This window comes from Salvelinus namaycush, chromosome 21 (genome assembly GCF_016432855.1).
Source record: "Salvelinus namaycush isolate Seneca chromosome 21, SaNama_1.0, whole genome shotgun sequence".
Taxonomy (NCBI): Eukaryota; Metazoa; Chordata; class Actinopteri; order Salmoniformes; family Salmonidae; genus Salvelinus; species Salvelinus namaycush.
Window position 1 is genome coordinate 52,486,551 of NC_052327.1, and position 19,150 is coordinate 52,505,700.

Genomic DNA, 19,150 nt, shown 5'->3' on the forward strand with positions numbered 1-19,150 from the left:
ATCACATGCCTGATGAGTATTGACACATTGCCTTAAGCACACAGGGAGAGGGAAGGAGCTCCACACGCTAGTAGCCAGAGGTGTGACCAAGTCATTGTTTTACAAGTCACAAGTAAGTCTAAGTCTTAGCACTCAAGTCCCAAGTCAAGACAGGCAAGTCCGAGTTAAGACCGTCAAGTCTCAAGTCCTAAACTTTGAGTTTCGAGTCCTAAACAAGTCATAATGTGCTCTTCACCAAATGTAATACCATTTCATATTTTTAACAAGAGTAATAGTTAGTATATTACATTTACGCAAATCATGAATGCTTTAAAAAAAATATCTATATATTTATTACTTTCCAAATAAACGTTATATTTCCATGTAAATACATGGGTATCCATGAGAAAGACCCCCCCCCACCCCCCCCCCCCAATAGTGATCGACTATCGAGGATCGCTATGGGGCACAATCGGGCGATGTGGGCTTGTTCACAATCGCCCAACCTTAACACACACACACACACACACACACACAGTGTGTTTACAGTAGGCTAACGTATGCCAATGGTTTTAGGAACAGCAGTAACATCAGGCAGGATTTAGGCTTCCAACGGCCTAACCAGTTGTAGCTCAATCTGGGTGCAATGATCACGTTCCCGCACTGACTGACTGTGTGGAGGATCATTGATTTAACGTTACGTTAGCCAACATAATACACCAGTAAAGTAATAAAATATGTAGCTGTTGGCTATATTAGCCACGACTTACCGTTCTTTGTGCAGCTTCAAATGTCAAACAAAGTTGGAAATTGTTGCGCCTCCGTCTGTCATTTTCTTCCCGCATGTTTTGCAAGTTGCAATCCTATTTTTGTTGATACAGTGTCGTCTTTATATCCGAAAATAATAATTTTGGGTATCATCTTTCCAAGGGCTCCATCTGAATTCACCCGCCGACGTTCCTCTGCACTGCCACGCACAACTTTTTCTCAGCTGGCACAATTTGATTGGCTGCTGTCTAATTCAAACTGTAATCCGTTAAATGAAGAGTTGATGCGCTGCACACTTTTTTAATAGCATCATTTTTATATTTCAGTTTGAGGAGGGTATCAAGTCAGGTCGAGTCAAAAGGCTCAAGTCCAAGTCAAGTCATGAGTCATTGGTGTCAAAGGCGAGTTGCAAGTCATCGTATTTGTGACTTGAGTCTGACTCGAGTCCAAGTCATGTGACTCGAGTCCACATCACTGCTAGTAGATGTTCTGGCCCACTGCTCCGTCAATAACTGTCAATACAGTAGACCCTGCTGTACTGGGGCCTTTTCGCCAGCATGCCTGGAGCCTATCACACGGTCCATATACCAGCGCTCCTGGGCCTGGAGCCTATCACACGGTCCATATACCAGCGCTCCTGGGCCTGGAGCCTATCACACGGTCCATATACCAGCGCTCCTGAGCCCTATCACACGGTCCATATACCAGCGCTCCTGAGCCCTATCACACGGTCCATATACCAGCGCTCCTGGGCCCTATCACACGGTCCATATACCAGCGCGCCTGGGCCCTATCACACGGTCCATATACCAGCGCTCCTGGGCCCTATCACACGGTCCATATACCAGCGCTCCTGGGCCTGGAGCCTATCACACGGTCCATATACCAGCGCTCCTGGGCCTGGAGCCTATCACACGGTCCATATACCAGCGCTCCTGGGCCCTATCACACGGTCCATATACCAGCGCTCCTGGGCCTGGAGCCTATCATACGGTCCATATACCAGCGCTCCTGGGCCTGGAGCCTATCATAGGGTCCATATACCAGCGCTCCTGGGGCCTGGAGCCTATCACACGGTCCATATACCAGCGCTCCTGGTGCCTGGAGCCTATCACACGGTCCATATACCAGCGCTCCTGGAACCTGGGGCCTATCACACGGTCCATATACCAGCGCTCCTGGAGCCTATCACACGGTCCATATACCAGCGCTCCTGGGCCTGGAGCCTATCACACGGTCCATATACCAGCGCTCCTGGGCCCTATCACACGGTCCATATACCAGCGCTCCTGGGCCCTATCGCACGGTCCATATACCAGCGAGCCTGGGGCCTATCACACGGTCCATATACCAGCGAGCCTGGGGCCTATCACACGGTCCATATACCAGCGAGCCTGGGGCCTATCACACGGTCCATATACCAGCGCTCCTGGGCCCTACCACACGGTCCATATACCAGCGAGCCTGGGGCCTATCACACGGTCCATATACCAGCGCTCCTGGGCCCTATCACACGATCCATATACCAGCGCTCATGGAACCTGGGGCCTATCACACGGTCCATATACCAGCGAGCCTGGGGCCTATCACACGGTCCATATACCAGCGCTCCTGGAACCTAGGGCCTATCACACGGTCCATATACCAGCGCTCCTGGTGCCTGGAGCCTATCACACGGTCCATATACCAGCGCTCCTGGAACCTGGGGCCTATCACACGGTCCATATACCAGCGCTCCTGGAACCTGGGGCCTATCACACGGTCCATATACCAGCGCTCCTGGAACCTGGGGCCTATCACACGGTCCATATACCAGCGCTCCTGGAACCTGGGGCCTATCACACGGTCCATATACCAGCGCTCCTGGAACCTGGGGCCTATCACACGGTCCATATACCAGCGCTCCTGGAACCTGGGGCCTATCACATGGTCCATATACCAGCGCTCCTGGAACCTGGGGCCTATCACACGGTCCATATACCAGCGCTCCTGGAACCTGGGGCCTATCACACGGTCCATATACCAGCGCTCCTGGAACCTGGGGCCTATCACACGGTCCATATACCAGCGAGCCTGGGGCCTATCACACGGTCCATATACCAGCGAGCCTGGAACCTGGGGCCTATCACACGGTCCATATACCAGCGAGCCTGGAACCTGGGGCCTATCACACGGTCCATATACCAGCGCTCCTGGAACCTGGGGCCTATCACACGGTCCATATACCAGCGAGCCTGGGGCCTATCACACGGTCCATATACCAGCGAGCCTGGAACCTGGGGCCTATCACACGGTCCATATACCAGCGCTCATGGAACCTGGGGCCTATCACACGGTCCATATACCAGCGAGCCTGGGGCCTATCACACGGTCCATATACCAGCGCTCCTGGTGAAGTTGCCCGTAAAGTTCAGAGGAGAATAGAACTGTATTGTCCATTCTGAATATGTATATTTTCCATTGGCATTACCATACAATAATGATTACAACATTATACCCACTATAACATTTAAACAGTGGACCTGACATACTGTATGAAGGGATTCCCCGACCTCTCTGACTGAGCCTCCTCTGTGTCTGCGGTCAGTCAGGTACAGTAGTATGACATAGTCCTGTAGTCTACAGAGGAAACATGGCTGTTCTGTTGTCAGTAGTATGATATAGTCCTGTAGTCTACAGAGGAAACATGGCTGGTCTGTTGTCAGTAGTATTATATAGTCCTGTAGTCTACAGAGGAAACATGGCTGGTCTGTTGTCAGTAGTATTATATAGTCCTGTAGTCTACAGAGGAAACATGGCTGGTCTGTTGTCAGTAGTATTATATAGTCCTGTAGTCTAGAGAGGAAACATGGCTGGTCTGTTGTCAGTAGTATTATATAGTCCTGTAGTCTACAGAGGAAACATGGCTGGTCTGTTGTCAGTAGTATTATATAGTCCTGTAGTCTACAGAGGAAACATGGCTGGTCTGTTGTCAGTAGTATTATATAGTCCTGTAGTCTAGAGAGGAAACATGGCTGGTCTGTTGTCAGTAGTATTATATAGTCCTGTAGTCTACAGAGGAAACATGGCTGGTCTGTTGTCAGTAGTATGACATAGTCCTGTAGTCTACAGAGGAAACATGGCTGTTCTGTTGTCAGTAGTATTATATAGTCCTGTAGTCTACAGAGGAAACATGGCTGGTTTGTTGTCAGTAGTATTATATTGTCCTGTAGTCTACAGAGGAAACATGGCTGGTCTGTTGTCAGTAGTATTATATAGTCCTGTAGTCTAGAGAGGAAACATGGCTGTTCTGTTGTCAGTAGTATTATATTGTCCTGTAGTCTACAGAGGAAACATGGCTGGTCTGTTGTCAGTAGTATTATATAGTCCTGTAGTCTAGAGAGGAAACATGGCTGTTCTGTTGTCAGTAGTATTATATTGTCCTGTAGTCTACAGAGGAAACATGGCTGGTCTGTTGTCAGTAGTATTATATAGTCCTGTAGTCTACAGAGGAAACATGGCTGGTCTGTTGTCAGTAGTATTATATAGTCCTGTAGTCTACAGAGGAAACATGGCTGGTCTGTTGTCAGTAGTATTATATTGTCCTGTAGTCTAGAGAGGAAACATGGCTGGTCTGTTGTCAGTAGTATTATATAGTCCTGTAGTCTAGAGAGGAAACATGGCTGGTCTGTTGTCAGTAGTATTATATAGTCCTGTAGTCTACAGAGGAAACATGGCTGGTCTGTTGTCAGTAGTATTATATAGTCCTGTAGTCTACAGAGGAAACATGGCTGTTCTGTTGTCAGTAGTATTATATAGTCCTGTAGTCTAGAGAGGAAACATGGCTGTTCTGTTGTCAGTAGTATTATATAGTCCTGTAGTCTACAGAGGAAACATGGCTGGTCTGTTGTCAGTAGTATTATATAGTCCTGTAGTCTAGAGAGGAAACATGGCTGGTCTGTTGTCAGTAGTATTATATAGTCCTGTAGTCTACAGAGGAAACATGGCTGTTCTGTTGTCAGTAGTATTATATAGTCCTGTAGTCTAGAGAGGAAACATGGCTGGTCTGTTGTCAGTAGTATTATATAGTCCTGTAGTCTACAGAGGAAACATGGCTGTTCTGTTGTCAGTAGTATTATATAGTCCTGTAGTCTACAGAGGAAACATGGCTGGTCTGTTGTCAGTAGTATTATATAGTCCTGTAGTCTACAGAGGAAACATGGCTGGTCTGTTGTCAGTAGTATTATATAGTCCTGTAGTCTACAGAGGAAACATGGCTGGTCTGTTGTCAGTAGTATTATATAGTCCTGTAGTCTAGAGAGGAAACATGGCTGGTCTGTTGTCAGTAGTATTATATAGTCCTGTAGTCTACAGAGGAAACATGGCTGTTCTGTTGTCAGTAGTATTATATAGTCCTGTAGTCTAGAGAGGAAACATGGCTGGTCTGTTGTCAGTAGTATTATATAGTCCTGTAGTCTACAGAGGAAACATGGCTGGTCTGTTGTCAGTAGTATTATATAGTCCTGTAGTCTACAGAGGAAACATGGCTGGTCTGTTGTCAGTAGTATTATATAGTCCTGTAGTCTACAGAGGAAACATGGCTGTTCTGTTGTCAGTAGTATTATATAGTCCTGTAGTCTACAGAGGAAACATGGCTGGTCTGTTGTCAGTAGTATTATATAGTCCTGTAGTCTAGAGAGGAAACATGGCTGGTCTGTTGTCAGTAGTATTATATAGTCCTGTAGTCTACAGAGGAAACATGGCTGGTCTGTTGTCAGTAGTATTATATAGTCCTGTAGTGGTAAGTAGACTAGAGGATACATGGCTGTTCTGGGATTACATCACTGTATGGGATTACACAATGTAATACGTTCCAGATGGGCCCCGTTGTACGGGATTAGGACCGGTTGATTGGACAACTGGAGAGGGTGAAGGGGTTCAGAGGTCAGCTGACGAATAACACCCTACCCCCCCTGCACCCAATATCGCCAATCCTGGCACTGGAGGGACATGGACCAATAGGATTTAGTCATTTAAACAAAGGAAACACCAATCCAGCAATAACAGTTACCTGTACTGCTACTCTATGAGCATACTGTATAAAGCATGATTCAACATCCCCCTAGTTACAGCCTACAACTACACAACCAAAAGGTAGATGAGGCCATAGTCACGTTCCAGATAGAAACAGCAGGGGTAGAAGCCAGCAGGGGGTAGTAGAGCCAGCAGGGGGTAGTAGAGCCAGCAGGGGGTAGTAGAGTCAGCAGGGGGTAGTAGAGTCAGCAGGGGGTAGTAGAGTCAGCAGGGGGTAGTAGAGCCAGCAGGGGGTAGTAGAGCCAGCAGGGGGTAGTAGAGCCAGCAGGGGGTAGTAGAGCCAGCAGGGGGTAGTAGAGCCAGCAGGGGGTAGTAGAGCCAGCAGGGGGTAGTAGAGCCAGCAGGGGGTAGTAGAGCCAGCAGGGGGTAGTAGAGCCAGCAGGGGGTAGTAGAGTCAGCAGGGGGTAGTAGAGCCAGCAGGGGGTAGTAGAGCCAGCAGGGGGTAGTAGAGCCAGCAGGGGGTAGTAGAGCCAGCAGGGGGTAGTAGAGCCAGCAGGGGGTAATAGAGTCAGCAGGGGGTAGTAGAGCCAGCAGGGGGTAGTAGAGCCAGCAGGGGGTAGTAGAGCCAGCAGGGGGTAGTAGAGCCAGCAGGGGGTAGTAGAGCCAGCAGGGGGTAGTAGAGCCAGCAGGGGGTAGTAGAGTCAGCAGGGGGTAGTAGAGCCAGCAGGGGGTAGTAGAGCCAGCAGGGGGTAGTAGAGCCAGCAGGGGGTAGTAGAGCCAGCAGGGGGTAGTAGAGCCAGCAGGGTCGATACTAGATAGTTGTTGGTTTTTTCAGCACTAGAAAGATAATATACAACTGACTGGCTTTTATATGTGCTGCCTGGAGGGGGTCAATCATATATTTAGACACTGGAGAAAACCATTTGACAGTTCAGTGTTGCATAAACCCAGTTCAGTGTTTCCCATTGTTACTTCAGCATTGCCTCAGAAAGGGTGGGAGAGGATTTTAAACAGCCAGAGAGATAAACATCCAGTAATCTAACCAACAGAGGAAATGCATTAAGAAAAGTGTGTGTGTTTCTATATAACAAGCCATCAGGCTCATGTTTTGGGACAGTTCTCCTCGGGGGATAACGTCATGATCCCATGTCTGTTACACAGCCTCAGGGACACCGTTTATAATGTGTACACACACACACACTGTTAGATAATGGAGTCTAAGAATCTTACAGACCTCAGCATGCAGGGCAGAATCTTACAGAACTCAGCATGCAGGGCAGAATCTTCCAGAACTCAGCATGCAGGGCAGAATCTTCCAGAACTCAGCATGCAGGGCAGAATCTTACAGACCTCAGCATGCAGGGCAGAATCTTACAGACCTCAGCATGCAGGGCAGAATCTTACAGAACTCAGCATGCAGGGCAGAATCTTACAGAACTCAGCATGCAGGGCAGAATCTTACAGAACTCAGCATGCAGGGCAGAATCTTACAGAACTCAGCATGCAGGGCAGAATCTTACAGAACTCAGCATGCAGGGCAGAATCTTACAGAACTCAGCATGCAGGGCAGAATCTTCCAGAACTCAGCATGCAGGGCAGAATCTTCCAGAACTCAGCATGCAGGGCAGAATCTTCCAGAACTCAGCATGCAGGGCAGAATCTTCCAGAACTCAGCATGCAGGGCAGAATCTTACAGAACTCAGCATGCAGGGCAGAATCTTACAGAACTCAGCATGCAGGGTTTCAATGGGGTGTTTGTCCCATTTGATAAAATCTTGTTTTGCAAGTGGACCCCACACCTCGCTGCCATAAAGTGCAATTGGTTCAATGACACATTCAATTAGTTTTTGCCAAATTTTAATAGGTATTTCAATTTGAATTCGTTTTTTAATGGCGTAGAATGCCCTGCGTGCTTTTTCTCAGTTCATTCACTGCCTCATTAAGGTGTCCAGTTGAGCTTATTTTTAAACCTAAGTAATTGTAGTGTGTGCAGTACTCTATATATTTTGTACCAATTGAGAACTTTGGTCTAATTCCCTGAGATCTGGATCTCCTCTGGAAAATCATTATTTTAGTATTTTTGGGGTTTACTGTCAGGGCCCAGGTCTGGCAGTACTGCACTAGCAGGTCCAGGCTCTACTGTAGGCCATGTGCTGTGGGTGACAGCAGGCATAGGTCATCTGCGAAGAGTAGGCATTTAACCTCTGAATTGTGGAGACTAACACCAGGGGCTGAGGATTTTTCTAGAATAGTGGCCAATTCGTTGATGTAAATATTGAAGAGTGCAGGGCTCAGATTGCAAGCCTGGCAAAGGTCCCGCCCCTGGTTAAAGAATTTTGTTATTTTCTTGCCAACTTTAATGCTGCACGTATTGCCAGTATACATTGATTTAATTATGTCATATGTTTTACACCCTACACCACTTTCAATAACTTTGTAGAACAGATGCCAAATAGAATCAAATGCTTTTTGGAAGTCGATAAAGCAAGCGTATATATTTTGGTATTATTTTGGTGGACATGTTTATCTAACAGGGTGTGGTGTGTAGGGTGTAAATATGATCAGTCGGGTGAAGTTTTGGTATAAATCAAGACATTGTGCTTATTAAGGAAGTTTGAACTCTTACATTTATAATAGTACAGAAAACCTTCCCCAGGTTACTGTTCACACAAATGCCTCTGTAATTGTTAGGGTCAAATTTGTCTCAGTTTTTAAAGATTGGCGTTATGAGTCCTTGATTCCAGATGTCAGGGAAATAACCTACACTCAGGATCAAATTAAACAGTTTTAATATAGCCAATTGAAATGTTGCACTAGTGAGTTTGAGCATCTCATTTAGGATGCCATCAGGTCTGCATGCTTTTTTAAATTTGAGGGCTTGAAGTTTCTTTTAGAAACTGGTCAGTAATTGGGGAGTCCAGGAGTCTCTATCACTCTCTCACACCCTCCTTTCTCTCTCTCTGTGTGTGTGTGTGTGTGTAGGACCTGAACAAGCGTCTGTCCTTACCTGCTGACATCCGTATTCCAGATGGTTACCTGGAGAAACTACAGCTCACCAGCCCCTCCTTCGACCAGCCCCTCAGCCGCCGCTCCCGAAGAGCATCATTGGTGAGAGTGAGGGAGAGGGAGGGAGGGAGAGGGAGGGTGAGAGGGAGAGAGAGAGGGAGAGGGAGGGTGAGAGAGAGAGGGAGAGGGAGGGTGAGAGAGAGAGGGAGAGGGAGGGTGAGAGGGAGAGGGAGGGTGAGAGGGAGAGGGAGGGTGAGAGGAAGAGGGAGGGTGAGAGGGTGAGAGGGAGGGTGAGAGGGAGGGTGAGAGAGAGAGAGAGGGAGGGTGAGAGAGAGAGAGAGAGGGAGGGTGAGAGAGGGGGAGGGTGAGAGAGAGAGAGGGGGAGGGTGAGAGAGAGAGAGGGGGAGGGTGAGCGAGAGGGAGGGTGAGAGAGAGAGAGAGAGAGAGAGGGAGGGTGAGAGAGAGAGAGAGAGAGAGAGAGAGAGAGGGTGAGGGAGGGTGAGGGATAGAGAGAGAGGGAGGGAGAGGGGGAGAGGGAGAGAGAGGGGGAGAGGGAGAGAGAGTGGGGGCGGAGAGGGAGAGGGGGAGAGAGAGGGAGAGAGAGGGCGGGTGAGGGAGGGAGAGAGTGTGTTTATGCTGCTGCCTGTCAGGATGAGAATAGAGGAACGGTATGGTTCACTGTTCTGTTAAGCGAATCACATGCTTCCACTCACATGCACCAAACTGCCTCCTCCCTTTCACAACATCAAAGCCAATGTCAGATGAAATTACACACAGTGGGACCATATAGTATACACACACACACACACACACAAGGCCGCCAGAAGGTTTTGTGAAAAGTGTGTGTGTGTGTGTGTATAAGTCGGTCACTGTTAACAAGGACATGAACCTCATTAACACTTGTTTATTCATCTTTTCTTTCAGTCTGAAATTGGATTCGGCAAGCTTGAGACATACATCAAACTGGACAAGTTAGGAGAGGTGTGTGTGTGTGGCTTCTTTCTCTCTATGCTCATACACATACCGATTTGGCTTCCTCCTCTCCCTGATATCCCACTAGCTCACCATGTCTGAAAGGCCACAGCTGCCTGTTTTTCTCATGGCCATTTGATTATTAAACACTCAGTCATTCTACCTTAAACCTGGTCATTGAGTTCATGGAGACCTTGAACCCTCACCTCTGCTGATCATCGATGTGTTTTAGAGGGGATCAGTTTGGGCAAGGAGAGGTGCAGAAACACTCATCTGGGTCACATAGTGACTAGTTATTTGGGATGGAATGTGATTTATAGATGAATGATTCAACGCAGTCTAATGTAATATAGTTCATCACATCATGATAATAATAACTTTGGATTTGGATCTGTTAGTCCACCCTCTCTCACCCCCTCTCTCTCTCATCTCCCTCTTCCATCTCCCTCTTCCATCCCTTTCTCATCTCCCTCTTCCATCCCTCTCTCCCTTTCTCATCACTCACCTCTCTCTCTCATCTCCCTCTTCCATCCCTCTCTCCCTTTCTCATCACTCACCTCTCTCTCTCATCTCCCTCTTCCATCCCTCTCTCCCTTTCTCATCACTCACCTCTCTCTCTCATCTCCCTCTTCCATCCCTCTCTCCCGTTTTCATCTTTCATCCCTCTCTCCCATCCCTCTCTCCCTTTCTCATCTCTCTCATCTCCCTTTCTCTCTCTCTCATCTCTCTCTCTCTCCCCTCTCTCCCTCCAGGGAACGTATGCTACAGTGTTTAAAGGAAGGAGTAAACTGACAGACAACCTGGTGGCTCTGAAGGAGATCAGACTGGAGCACGAGGAGGGAGCACCTTGCACTGCTATCAGAGAGGTGTCCTTACTGAAGGACCTGAAACATGCCAACATAGTGACGCTCCACGACATCATCCACACAGACAAGTCCCTGACGCTAGTCTTCGAGTACCTGGTGAGAGGCACAAAAACCTTCCCTTCTGTTACAACTTCTAGCCTACGGTGGAAAGACTAGATAATAGCCTACGGTTGAAAGAATAGATAATAAAATGTGAAATTAAAGGGATAGTTTGACAAATACAATGATCTTATTTTTCGCTCATGTGCTGTTGGTTGATCCTTAGTATTTTTAAGTTCATATCACTTTTTTTTGCAAGTCCCAGCAGGTTCTCTTTAGTGGATGCTGTGTTGGGTGTTTTGTGTTGCTGCCGTATTCTGTGCCCCTTCCTGTTTGACTGAATGCCTGCCCCTTCCTGGTTGACTGAATGCCTGCCCCTTCCTGGTTGACTGAATGCCTGCCCCTTCCTGGTTGACTGAATGCCTGCCCCTTCCTGTTTGACTGAATGCCCGCCCCTTCCTGTTTGACTGAATGCCTGCCCCTTCCTGTTTGACTGAATGCCCGCCCCTTCCTGTTTGACTGAATGCCTGCCCCTTCCTCTCCACTCACTTGTAGGACAAGGACCTGAAGCAGTACATGGACGACTGTGGGAACATCCTGAGCATGCAGAACGTCAAGGTGAGTGTAGTGTCTACAAATCGCCTGCCAGGTCTCCGTATCTCCGTAGAGACGCAAGGCTCCTCCAGTGCTAGAAACCTATTCCCCCTGCTGGTGACTAGTGGAACATCAACCCAATTACTTGAACGTGTCAAGCTCAATTCCCCAAAAAGTTGTTTTTTTTTAAAGCGTACGAACGAGCGTTGTATGAGTCAGTGAAAGAAAACAGACGGGCCGCGAGCATCTACGGCAATCATAGCACGTCAAATTAAAATGCGAGTCTATTTTTCTTACGTCTACGCGGAGTAATGCTGGTAAAGTAAGCAGATAAATTACGTGGGTCGTTTGTAGAAAAGGAATTTGGGGAATCATTATGATCTTCCCTATGCTAAGTAGACTAAAGATGTAGTTTAAAATGTATTGGGCTTGAAACTAAGGTTTATCAGTCAAATAGGCTCCATATTTGAAAACAATTACAACCTGCCTGTGGTGATTTCCATCATAGAGTCTAGGCAGACTACAGCTGGACAACTCCAGGACTCTGATTTCAAGAGGGAATACTGTAGAAAGAACGAGATGTAGTTGTTTATAAATGGCTTGGGTTTATTAGAAACAACATCCTCATAAACTAGCAAATCAACAACTAGTCCAGGTACGGTGGCTCCCGTAGGACATCAAAGGTCAAAAGGAACTCCCGACAATACCTCCCGGTGGCTGAATAGCGAACAGATACAACTGTTTTATTATGGATTTTCATGCCAATTCTGTTGACATACGCTACACAGAGTTTGTGAATTGACGCTCGCTACTCTCACGCGCAAATTTCACGCTGTTGACGGGTGTCTCTGTGATTTTGGTTTCACACCACACATTTAAGTTCTCTCTGGAAAAAGGAAAAATAGTTATTCTAATTGAATGGAGATATTAGGAAAACGAATAAGCCTTTGTTCCTACCCATGCACAGTAGCTGAAGATAATTATCATTTTGCTGATTACACTACATGATTTATATTTACACAGAAGTGTCCAGACTATCAGCAGAGGTCTGACATCATCATCATCTTTGTTGTTTTGTCTCAGATATTCTTGTTTCAGATCCTGCGAGGTTTGTCCTACTGTCACAGACGGAAGGTTCTACACAGAGATCTGAAGCCTCAGAACCTGCTCATCAACGAACGAGGAGAACTCAAACTGGCCGACTTCGGTAAGAGACATGTTCTCATTCTGCCCTGGGTTCTCGGGGGGTTTACAACGCTCTTCACACTTTTCTGCAGACCTGAACCGTACTCAGCTGGCTCCGATATTTCCTTTTCACTTAGTCTGATTTCTGCAACTATGGTGGAGGCGCAACCAGGCCAGCACAGTACAGGTCAGCTTGGTTCAGTTCGGCATGATTGCTGACAATGAGCCGGTCTATTCAGTGAAGACAGTAATGTTCCATTGTGTAACTCCTTGTTATTTTGTCCCAGGTCTGGCCCGGGCCAAGTCAGTCCCCACGAAGACGTACTCCAACGAGGTGGTGACGCTCTGGTACCGACCTCCTGACGTTCTACTGGGATCCTCGGAGTACTCCACACAGATAGACATGTGGTGAGTGAGCTGAGGTGACGTAGAACCATGAGAGAACCAACGTAGAACCATGAGAGAACCATGAGAACCAACTTAGAACCATGAGAGAACCAAGGTAGAACCATGAGAGAACCAAGGTAGAACCATGAGAGAACCAAGGTAGAACCATGAGAGAACCAAGGTAGAACCATGAGAGAACCAAGGTAGAACCATGAGAGAACCAAGGTAGAACCATGAGAGAACCAAGGTAGAACCATGAGAGAACCAACGTAGAACCATGAGAGAACCAACGTAGAATCATGAGCATTTCTTGAGCATGGGTTATCAGGAGCCATGATCTTCTAATCTGAATTATATATGCAAAACTGAAATCCATCCTGACCCCTATATCGACCTCTGTATCTACCACGCTCTGACGTCCTTATGTTCCCTTGAATAATGAGAATAGCCATGCATCTAATTAACAGGGGAGGGCAGGAAAAGTTAAGTGAATGGTGGGTACAGACTCCCCCTATGAAGACATGTATTGACTTTATTTGACCCCTAACCTCATCTTTTCAACCCCAGGGGTGTGGGCTGTATATTTTATGAGATGGCTGCCGGGAGGCCTCTGTTCCCTGGCTCTACTGTGGAGGACGAACTGCACCTCATCTTCAGACTGCTGGGTGAGTGCTGCCACCTGGTGGTGGGATAACAACATGACATGGTGATATTAAATATATTTGCTCACTGTAATGTAATTGATTGTTGTGAGACTGTTTTGTGTGTTTTAATTGTTGTGTGTGTGTCATTTGAATTTGCTTGTATATGCCACGGCACCACGCATAAAATTCTACTGTTAACATTTTATTTATTTATTTTATTTAACATTTTATTTATTTTATTTAACATTTTATTTATTTATTTTATTTAACATTTTATTGAACCTACATCTTTGTAGACAGTCAGCTGCTATGCTAAAGCCCCTGTGAATTGCCCTCCCCCCCCTCTAACAGGAACACCCTCAGAGGACAGCTGGCCTGGCATCTCCTCCATGGAGGAGTTCAAGTCCTACAAGTTCCCCAAGTACAAGACACAGCCCCTCATCAACCATGCTCCCAGGTATGTAGGGCTGCAGGCCTGGGTACGGATCTGTTGGAGTGGTTACATCATATTAAAGGGACATTTCACTCATAATTAAATGTTTGTCAGATGTTTTCAGACCTACAACAGTAGGACACTAGTAGACCACTTTAGACTTCTGTAGAGATCTAAAAACATCTGACCATCTTTGATTTGAAACATGGTCATTTAGCAGACGCCTTTTAGCACCATGTCCTTCAATCAGCTAGTTTCAAGGGAAATGAACATGTGCTAGTGTCAAGGGAAATGAACATGTGCTAGTGTCAAGGTAAATGAACATGTGCTAGTGTCAAGGGAAATGAACATGAGCTAGTGTCAAGGTAAATGAACATGAGCTAGTGTCAAGGTAAATGAACATGAGCTAGTGTCAAGGGAAATGAACATGAGCTAGTGTCAAGGGAAATGAACATGAGCTAGTGTCTAGGGAAATGAACATGAGCTAGTGTCAAGGTAAATGAACATGAGCTAGTGTCTAGGGAAATGAACATGAGCTAGTGTCTAGGGAAATGAACATGAGCTAGTGTCAAGGGAAATGAACATGAGCTAGTGTCAAGGGAAATGAACATGAGCTAGTGTCAAGGGAAATGAACATGAGCTAGTGTCAAGGTAAATGAACATGTGCTAGTGTCTAGGGAAATGAACATGAGCTAGTGTCTAGGGAAATGAACATGAGCTAGTGTCTAGGGAAATGAACATGAGCTAGTGTCAAGGGAAATGAACATGTGCTAGTGTCAAGGGAAATGAACATGTGCTAGTGTCAAGGGAAATGAACATGAGCTAGTGTCTAGGTAAATGAACATGTGCTAGTGTCAAGGGAAATGAACATGTGCTAGTGTCAAGGGAAATGAACATGAGCTAGTGTCTAGGTAAATGAACATGAGCTAGTGTCTAGGTAAATGAACATGAGCTAGTGTCAAGGTAAATGAACATGAGCTAGTGTCAAGGTAAATGAACATGAGCTAGTGTCTAGGTAAATGCACATGTGCTAGTGTCTAGGGAAATGCACATGTGCTAGTGTCTAGGGAAATGAACATGAGCTAGTGTCAAGGGAAATGAACATGAGCTAGTGTCAAGGGAAATGAACATGTGCTAGTGTCAAGGGAAATGAACATGAGCTAGTGTCAAGGGAAATGAACATGTGCTAGTGTCAAGGGAAATGAACATGAGCTAGTGTCAAGGGAAATGAACATGAGCTAGTGTCAAGGGAAATGAACATGAGCTAGTGTCAAGGGAAATGAACATGAGCTAGTGTCAAGGGAAATGAACATGAGCTAGTGTCTAGGGAAATGAACATGAGCTAGTGTCTAGGGAAATGAACATGAGCTAGTGTCAAGGGAAATGAACATGAGCTTGTGTCAAGGGAAATGAACATGAGCTAGTGTCAAGGGAAATGAACATGAGCTAGTGTCAAGGGAAATGAACATGAGCTAGTGTGTAGGGAAATGAACATGAGCTAGTGTCTAGGGAAATGAACATGAGCTAGTGTCAAGGGAAATGAACATGAGCTAGTGTCAAGGGAAATGAACATGAGCTAGTGTCAAGGGAAATGAACATGAGCTTGTGTCAAGGGAAATGAACATGAGCTAGTGTCAAGGGAAATGAACATGAGCTAGTGTGTAGGGAAATGAACATGTGCTAGTGTCAAGGGAAATTAACATGAGCTAGTGTCAAGGGAAATGAACATGAGCTAGTGTCAAGGGAAATGAACATGAGCTAGTGTCAAGGGAAATGAACATGAGCTAGTGTCAATGGAAATGAACATGAGCTAGTGTCAAGGGAAATGAACATGAGCTAGTGTCAAGGGAAATGAACATGAGCTAGTGTCAAGGGAAATGAACATGAGCTAGTGTCAAGGGAAATGAACATGAGCTAGTGTCAAGGGAAATGAACATGAGCTAGTGTCAAGGGAAATGAACATGAGCTAGTGTCAAGGGAAATGAACATGAGCTAGTGTCTAGGGAAATGAACATGAGCTAGTGTCTAGGGAAATGAACATGAGCTAGTGTCTAGGGAAATGAACATGAGCTAGTGTCAAGGGAAATGAACATGAGCTAGTGTCAAGGGAAATGAACATGAGCTAGTGTCTAGGTAAATGAACATGAGCTAGTGTCAAGGGAAATGAACATGAGCTAGTGTCAAGGGAAATGAACATGAGCTAGTGTCTAGGGAAATGAACATGAGCTAGTGTCAAGGGAAATGAACATGAGCTAGTGTCTAGGGAAATGAACATGAGCTAGTGTCAAGGGAAATGAACATGTTGAACTGGGTGTTTCTTTTTACTGAAGTGGTATTACTGGCCCTTCTGCTTTCAAAAAGGGTTTTGTAAAAGAAAAGTTTTCTCTGTTTGTGTGTGTGCGCGCGAACGCCTCCCTTCCTGCGGAGGAAATCCTGTGGAAGAGTTTACTCTGCTTCTTTCCTAGAGTTCACTACACCACCATGAGTCACTCCCACTGATCTAACACCTTTCCCACTGCGCTCTCGCTCTTTCTCTCGCTCTTTCTCTCGCTTCTTCTTTCGCTCTTTCTCTCGCTCTTTCTCTCGCTTCTTCTTTCGCTCTTTCTCGGTCTCTTTCTCGGTCTCTTTCTCTTGGTCTCTTTCTCTTGGTCTCTTTCTCTTGGTCTCTTTCTCTCGGTCTCTTTCTCTCGGTCTCTTTCTCTCTCTCTTTCTCTCTCTCTTTCTCTCTCTCTTTCACGGTCTCTTGCTCACTCTCTTGCTCACTCTCTTGCGCACTCTCTTGCGCACTCTCTTGCGCACTCTCTTGCGCACTCTCTTGCGCACTCTCTTGCGCACTCTCTTGCGCACTCTCTTGCGCACTCTCTTGCGCACTCTTTCTCGCACTCACTCTTTCCCTCCCTCCCTCCCTCCCTTTCTGTGCTTCTCAGGTTGGATACTGATGGCATTGAACTGCTGCTGTCCTTTCTCAAAGTGAGTCCCACTACAGATACAAACACATTGACTCATTGAATAAACAATCCTCTGAGTTGCACCACTGTTCCAACACCTGTATCTGATAAACAGCAGCATGTTGTTGTTACATTGGGACAGTGTACTTGGGAGAATTTCATAGGAAAACTTAGTGTACATATGGCTTTGACACAGCCGTAATAACTTCACCAGAATGCAGATGTTTACAGTACAGTGCTGCAGAAGTAACATCGTGTATTTATTTAGCTTCCTGGGAGTTGTATTGTGGCATATTTAACATAGCATAGTTATTTAGCTTCCTGGAGTTGTACTGTGGTATATTTAACATAGCATAGTTATTTAGCTTCCTGGGAGTTGTATTGTGGCATATTTAACATAGCATAGTTATTTAGCTTCCTGGTGTTGTATTGTGGTATATTTAACATAGCATAGTTATTTAGCTTCCTGGGAGTTGTATTGTGGCATATTTAACATAGCATAGTTATTTAGCTTCCTGGAGTTGTACTGTGGTATATTTAACATAGCATAGTTATTTAGCTTCCTGGAGTTGTATTGTGGTATATTTAACATAGCATAGTTATTTAGCTTCCTGGAGTTGTACTGTGGTATATTTAACATAGCATAGTTATTTAGCTTCCTGGTGTTGTATTGTGGCATATTTAACATAGCATAGTTATTTAGCTTCCTGGTGTTGTATTGTGGCATATTTAACATAGCATAGTTATTTAGCTTCCTGGAGGCAGGAATTGATTTGCCGAGTGTGGATGTTTCTCTGTCATGGCTTTCCTGTCCAAGAACACACACATGCGCGTAAACAAACAAAACAAACAAATACACTGTTTCTCTGTCATTGCTTTCTCAGTACGAGTCCAAGCAGAGGATGTCTGCAGATGAGTCGATGAGACAGCCCTATTTCAGGAGCCTGGGGACACATGCAAACACACTGCCAGAGAGTGAGTGATACACACACATATATATATATATATATACACAAAGAGAGAGCTCTAAGTGTTCTGTGTGGTGTGTTCCTTATCTTTCTCTTTTTAACTTTCTCTCTTTCTGACACGTGTGTTTGTGTGACAGGCATATCCATATTCACCCTGAAGGAGGTTCAGCTGCAGAGAGATCCAGGCTATAGGAACTCGAACTATCCTGAGTCAGGTTAGTGGAGTCCCTCAGGGATCCACATTAGTACCACTTTTATTTATATATATATATATATATTTTTTTTTTTACTAACACTCAAAAACACACCGGTCCCTGAAAAGGTATTTTACAGCGCCTCTAAATAGTCTCCATTGACCTACTTTATTAACATTCTATTCAGTTGACTTAGCCCTCTAATACACTACTGGTTTAACATAACACAATAGTAGTCTTGTAATTATTCATTTCTACTTTTCATTTTACTTGTTTTTGCTACTCTCAGGAAACGGCAAGAACAGAAGGCAGAGCATGCTCTTCTAAAGACTCCGAACAGTGGTGTGTTCAACAGAGGAGGATGTCCTACCTACCTGAAGAGTTATACAGACAGAGGTGGTTCAGTCCCAGAGATGGTTGTCCACAAGGGGCCACAGGGGGGATAGGAGGACCAGCCCTCTGTGCAGCCACCCTTTCTGCCAGGGGCCCCTATCTACAGTACTGTTGGACCCCTGGGGGTCCAAGCCAATGTGAAACTGGCTAAAAATAGAGATGTTTATACATTTTATATTTATTGGGGATAAGAGAGAATTTGCTGCTACAAATCCAACTACTGTCTAGAAGATTCTAACTGGCTCAGTCACTTTAAAAGAAAACATGCACTGTGTACAGATGTTTTATTATTTGGAAGTGGTGGCATTTGTTTTGCTTGTTGTGGTTTTGTCCATTGATTTCCATTATTTCCACCTCAACACTCCAACTGTGACAGACAGACAAACAGAAATCTTTGCTGTAGCAGAGTCTTGACGTTTTGGGATTTTCTCTTTTCTGTTGCTGTACGTGGTGCTGTATTCAAACACCAACCTCCATATTTCTGGACCATTCAATACATATCACAAGATACTGTTGAGGCCAGTACAGCCCCAGTGGATGGTGACGATCGTAGCGATTGTTCTATCTCTATGGTGACCATATCCACCTGCTGCCAACGTGAAAGACTGTACCTCAATTTTGATGGAAGGTATGGGATTAGTGATTGGCTCGGTGAATAATGGTTCACATAGTTATTAGTAGGTACAGTTGAAGTCGGGAGTTTACATACACCTTAGCCAAATACATTTAAACTCAGTTTGTCACAATTCATGACATTTAAT

The 19,150-nt window shown here is 45.6% G+C and overlaps 1 protein-coding gene across 1 annotated transcript in view; it reads left to right on the forward strand.

The window, feature by feature from the left end:
* The window catches only part of LOC120066486 (cyclin-dependent kinase 17-like), a 59,577-nt gene extending 40,427 nt beyond the window's left edge, over positions 1-19,150 (forward strand). The window contains exons 5-16 of the mRNA XM_039017890.1: positions 8,743-8,868; positions 9,691-9,747; positions 10,491-10,700; positions 11,199-11,261; positions 12,321-12,444; positions 12,710-12,830; positions 13,377-13,474; positions 13,805-13,910; positions 16,814-16,856; positions 17,719-17,809; positions 17,940-18,017; positions 18,286-19,150. Coding sequence (XP_038873818.1) covers positions 8,743-8,868; positions 9,691-9,747; positions 10,491-10,700; positions 11,199-11,261; positions 12,321-12,444; positions 12,710-12,830; positions 13,377-13,474; positions 13,805-13,910; positions 16,814-16,856; positions 17,719-17,809; positions 17,940-18,017; positions 18,286-18,323 — 1,155 coding nt within the window. The 3' untranslated portion in view covers positions 18,324-19,150. The remainder of the gene's footprint in view (positions 1-8,742; positions 8,869-9,690; positions 9,748-10,490; positions 10,701-11,198; positions 11,262-12,320; positions 12,445-12,709; positions 12,831-13,376; positions 13,475-13,804; positions 13,911-16,813; positions 16,857-17,718; positions 17,810-17,939; positions 18,018-18,285) is intronic.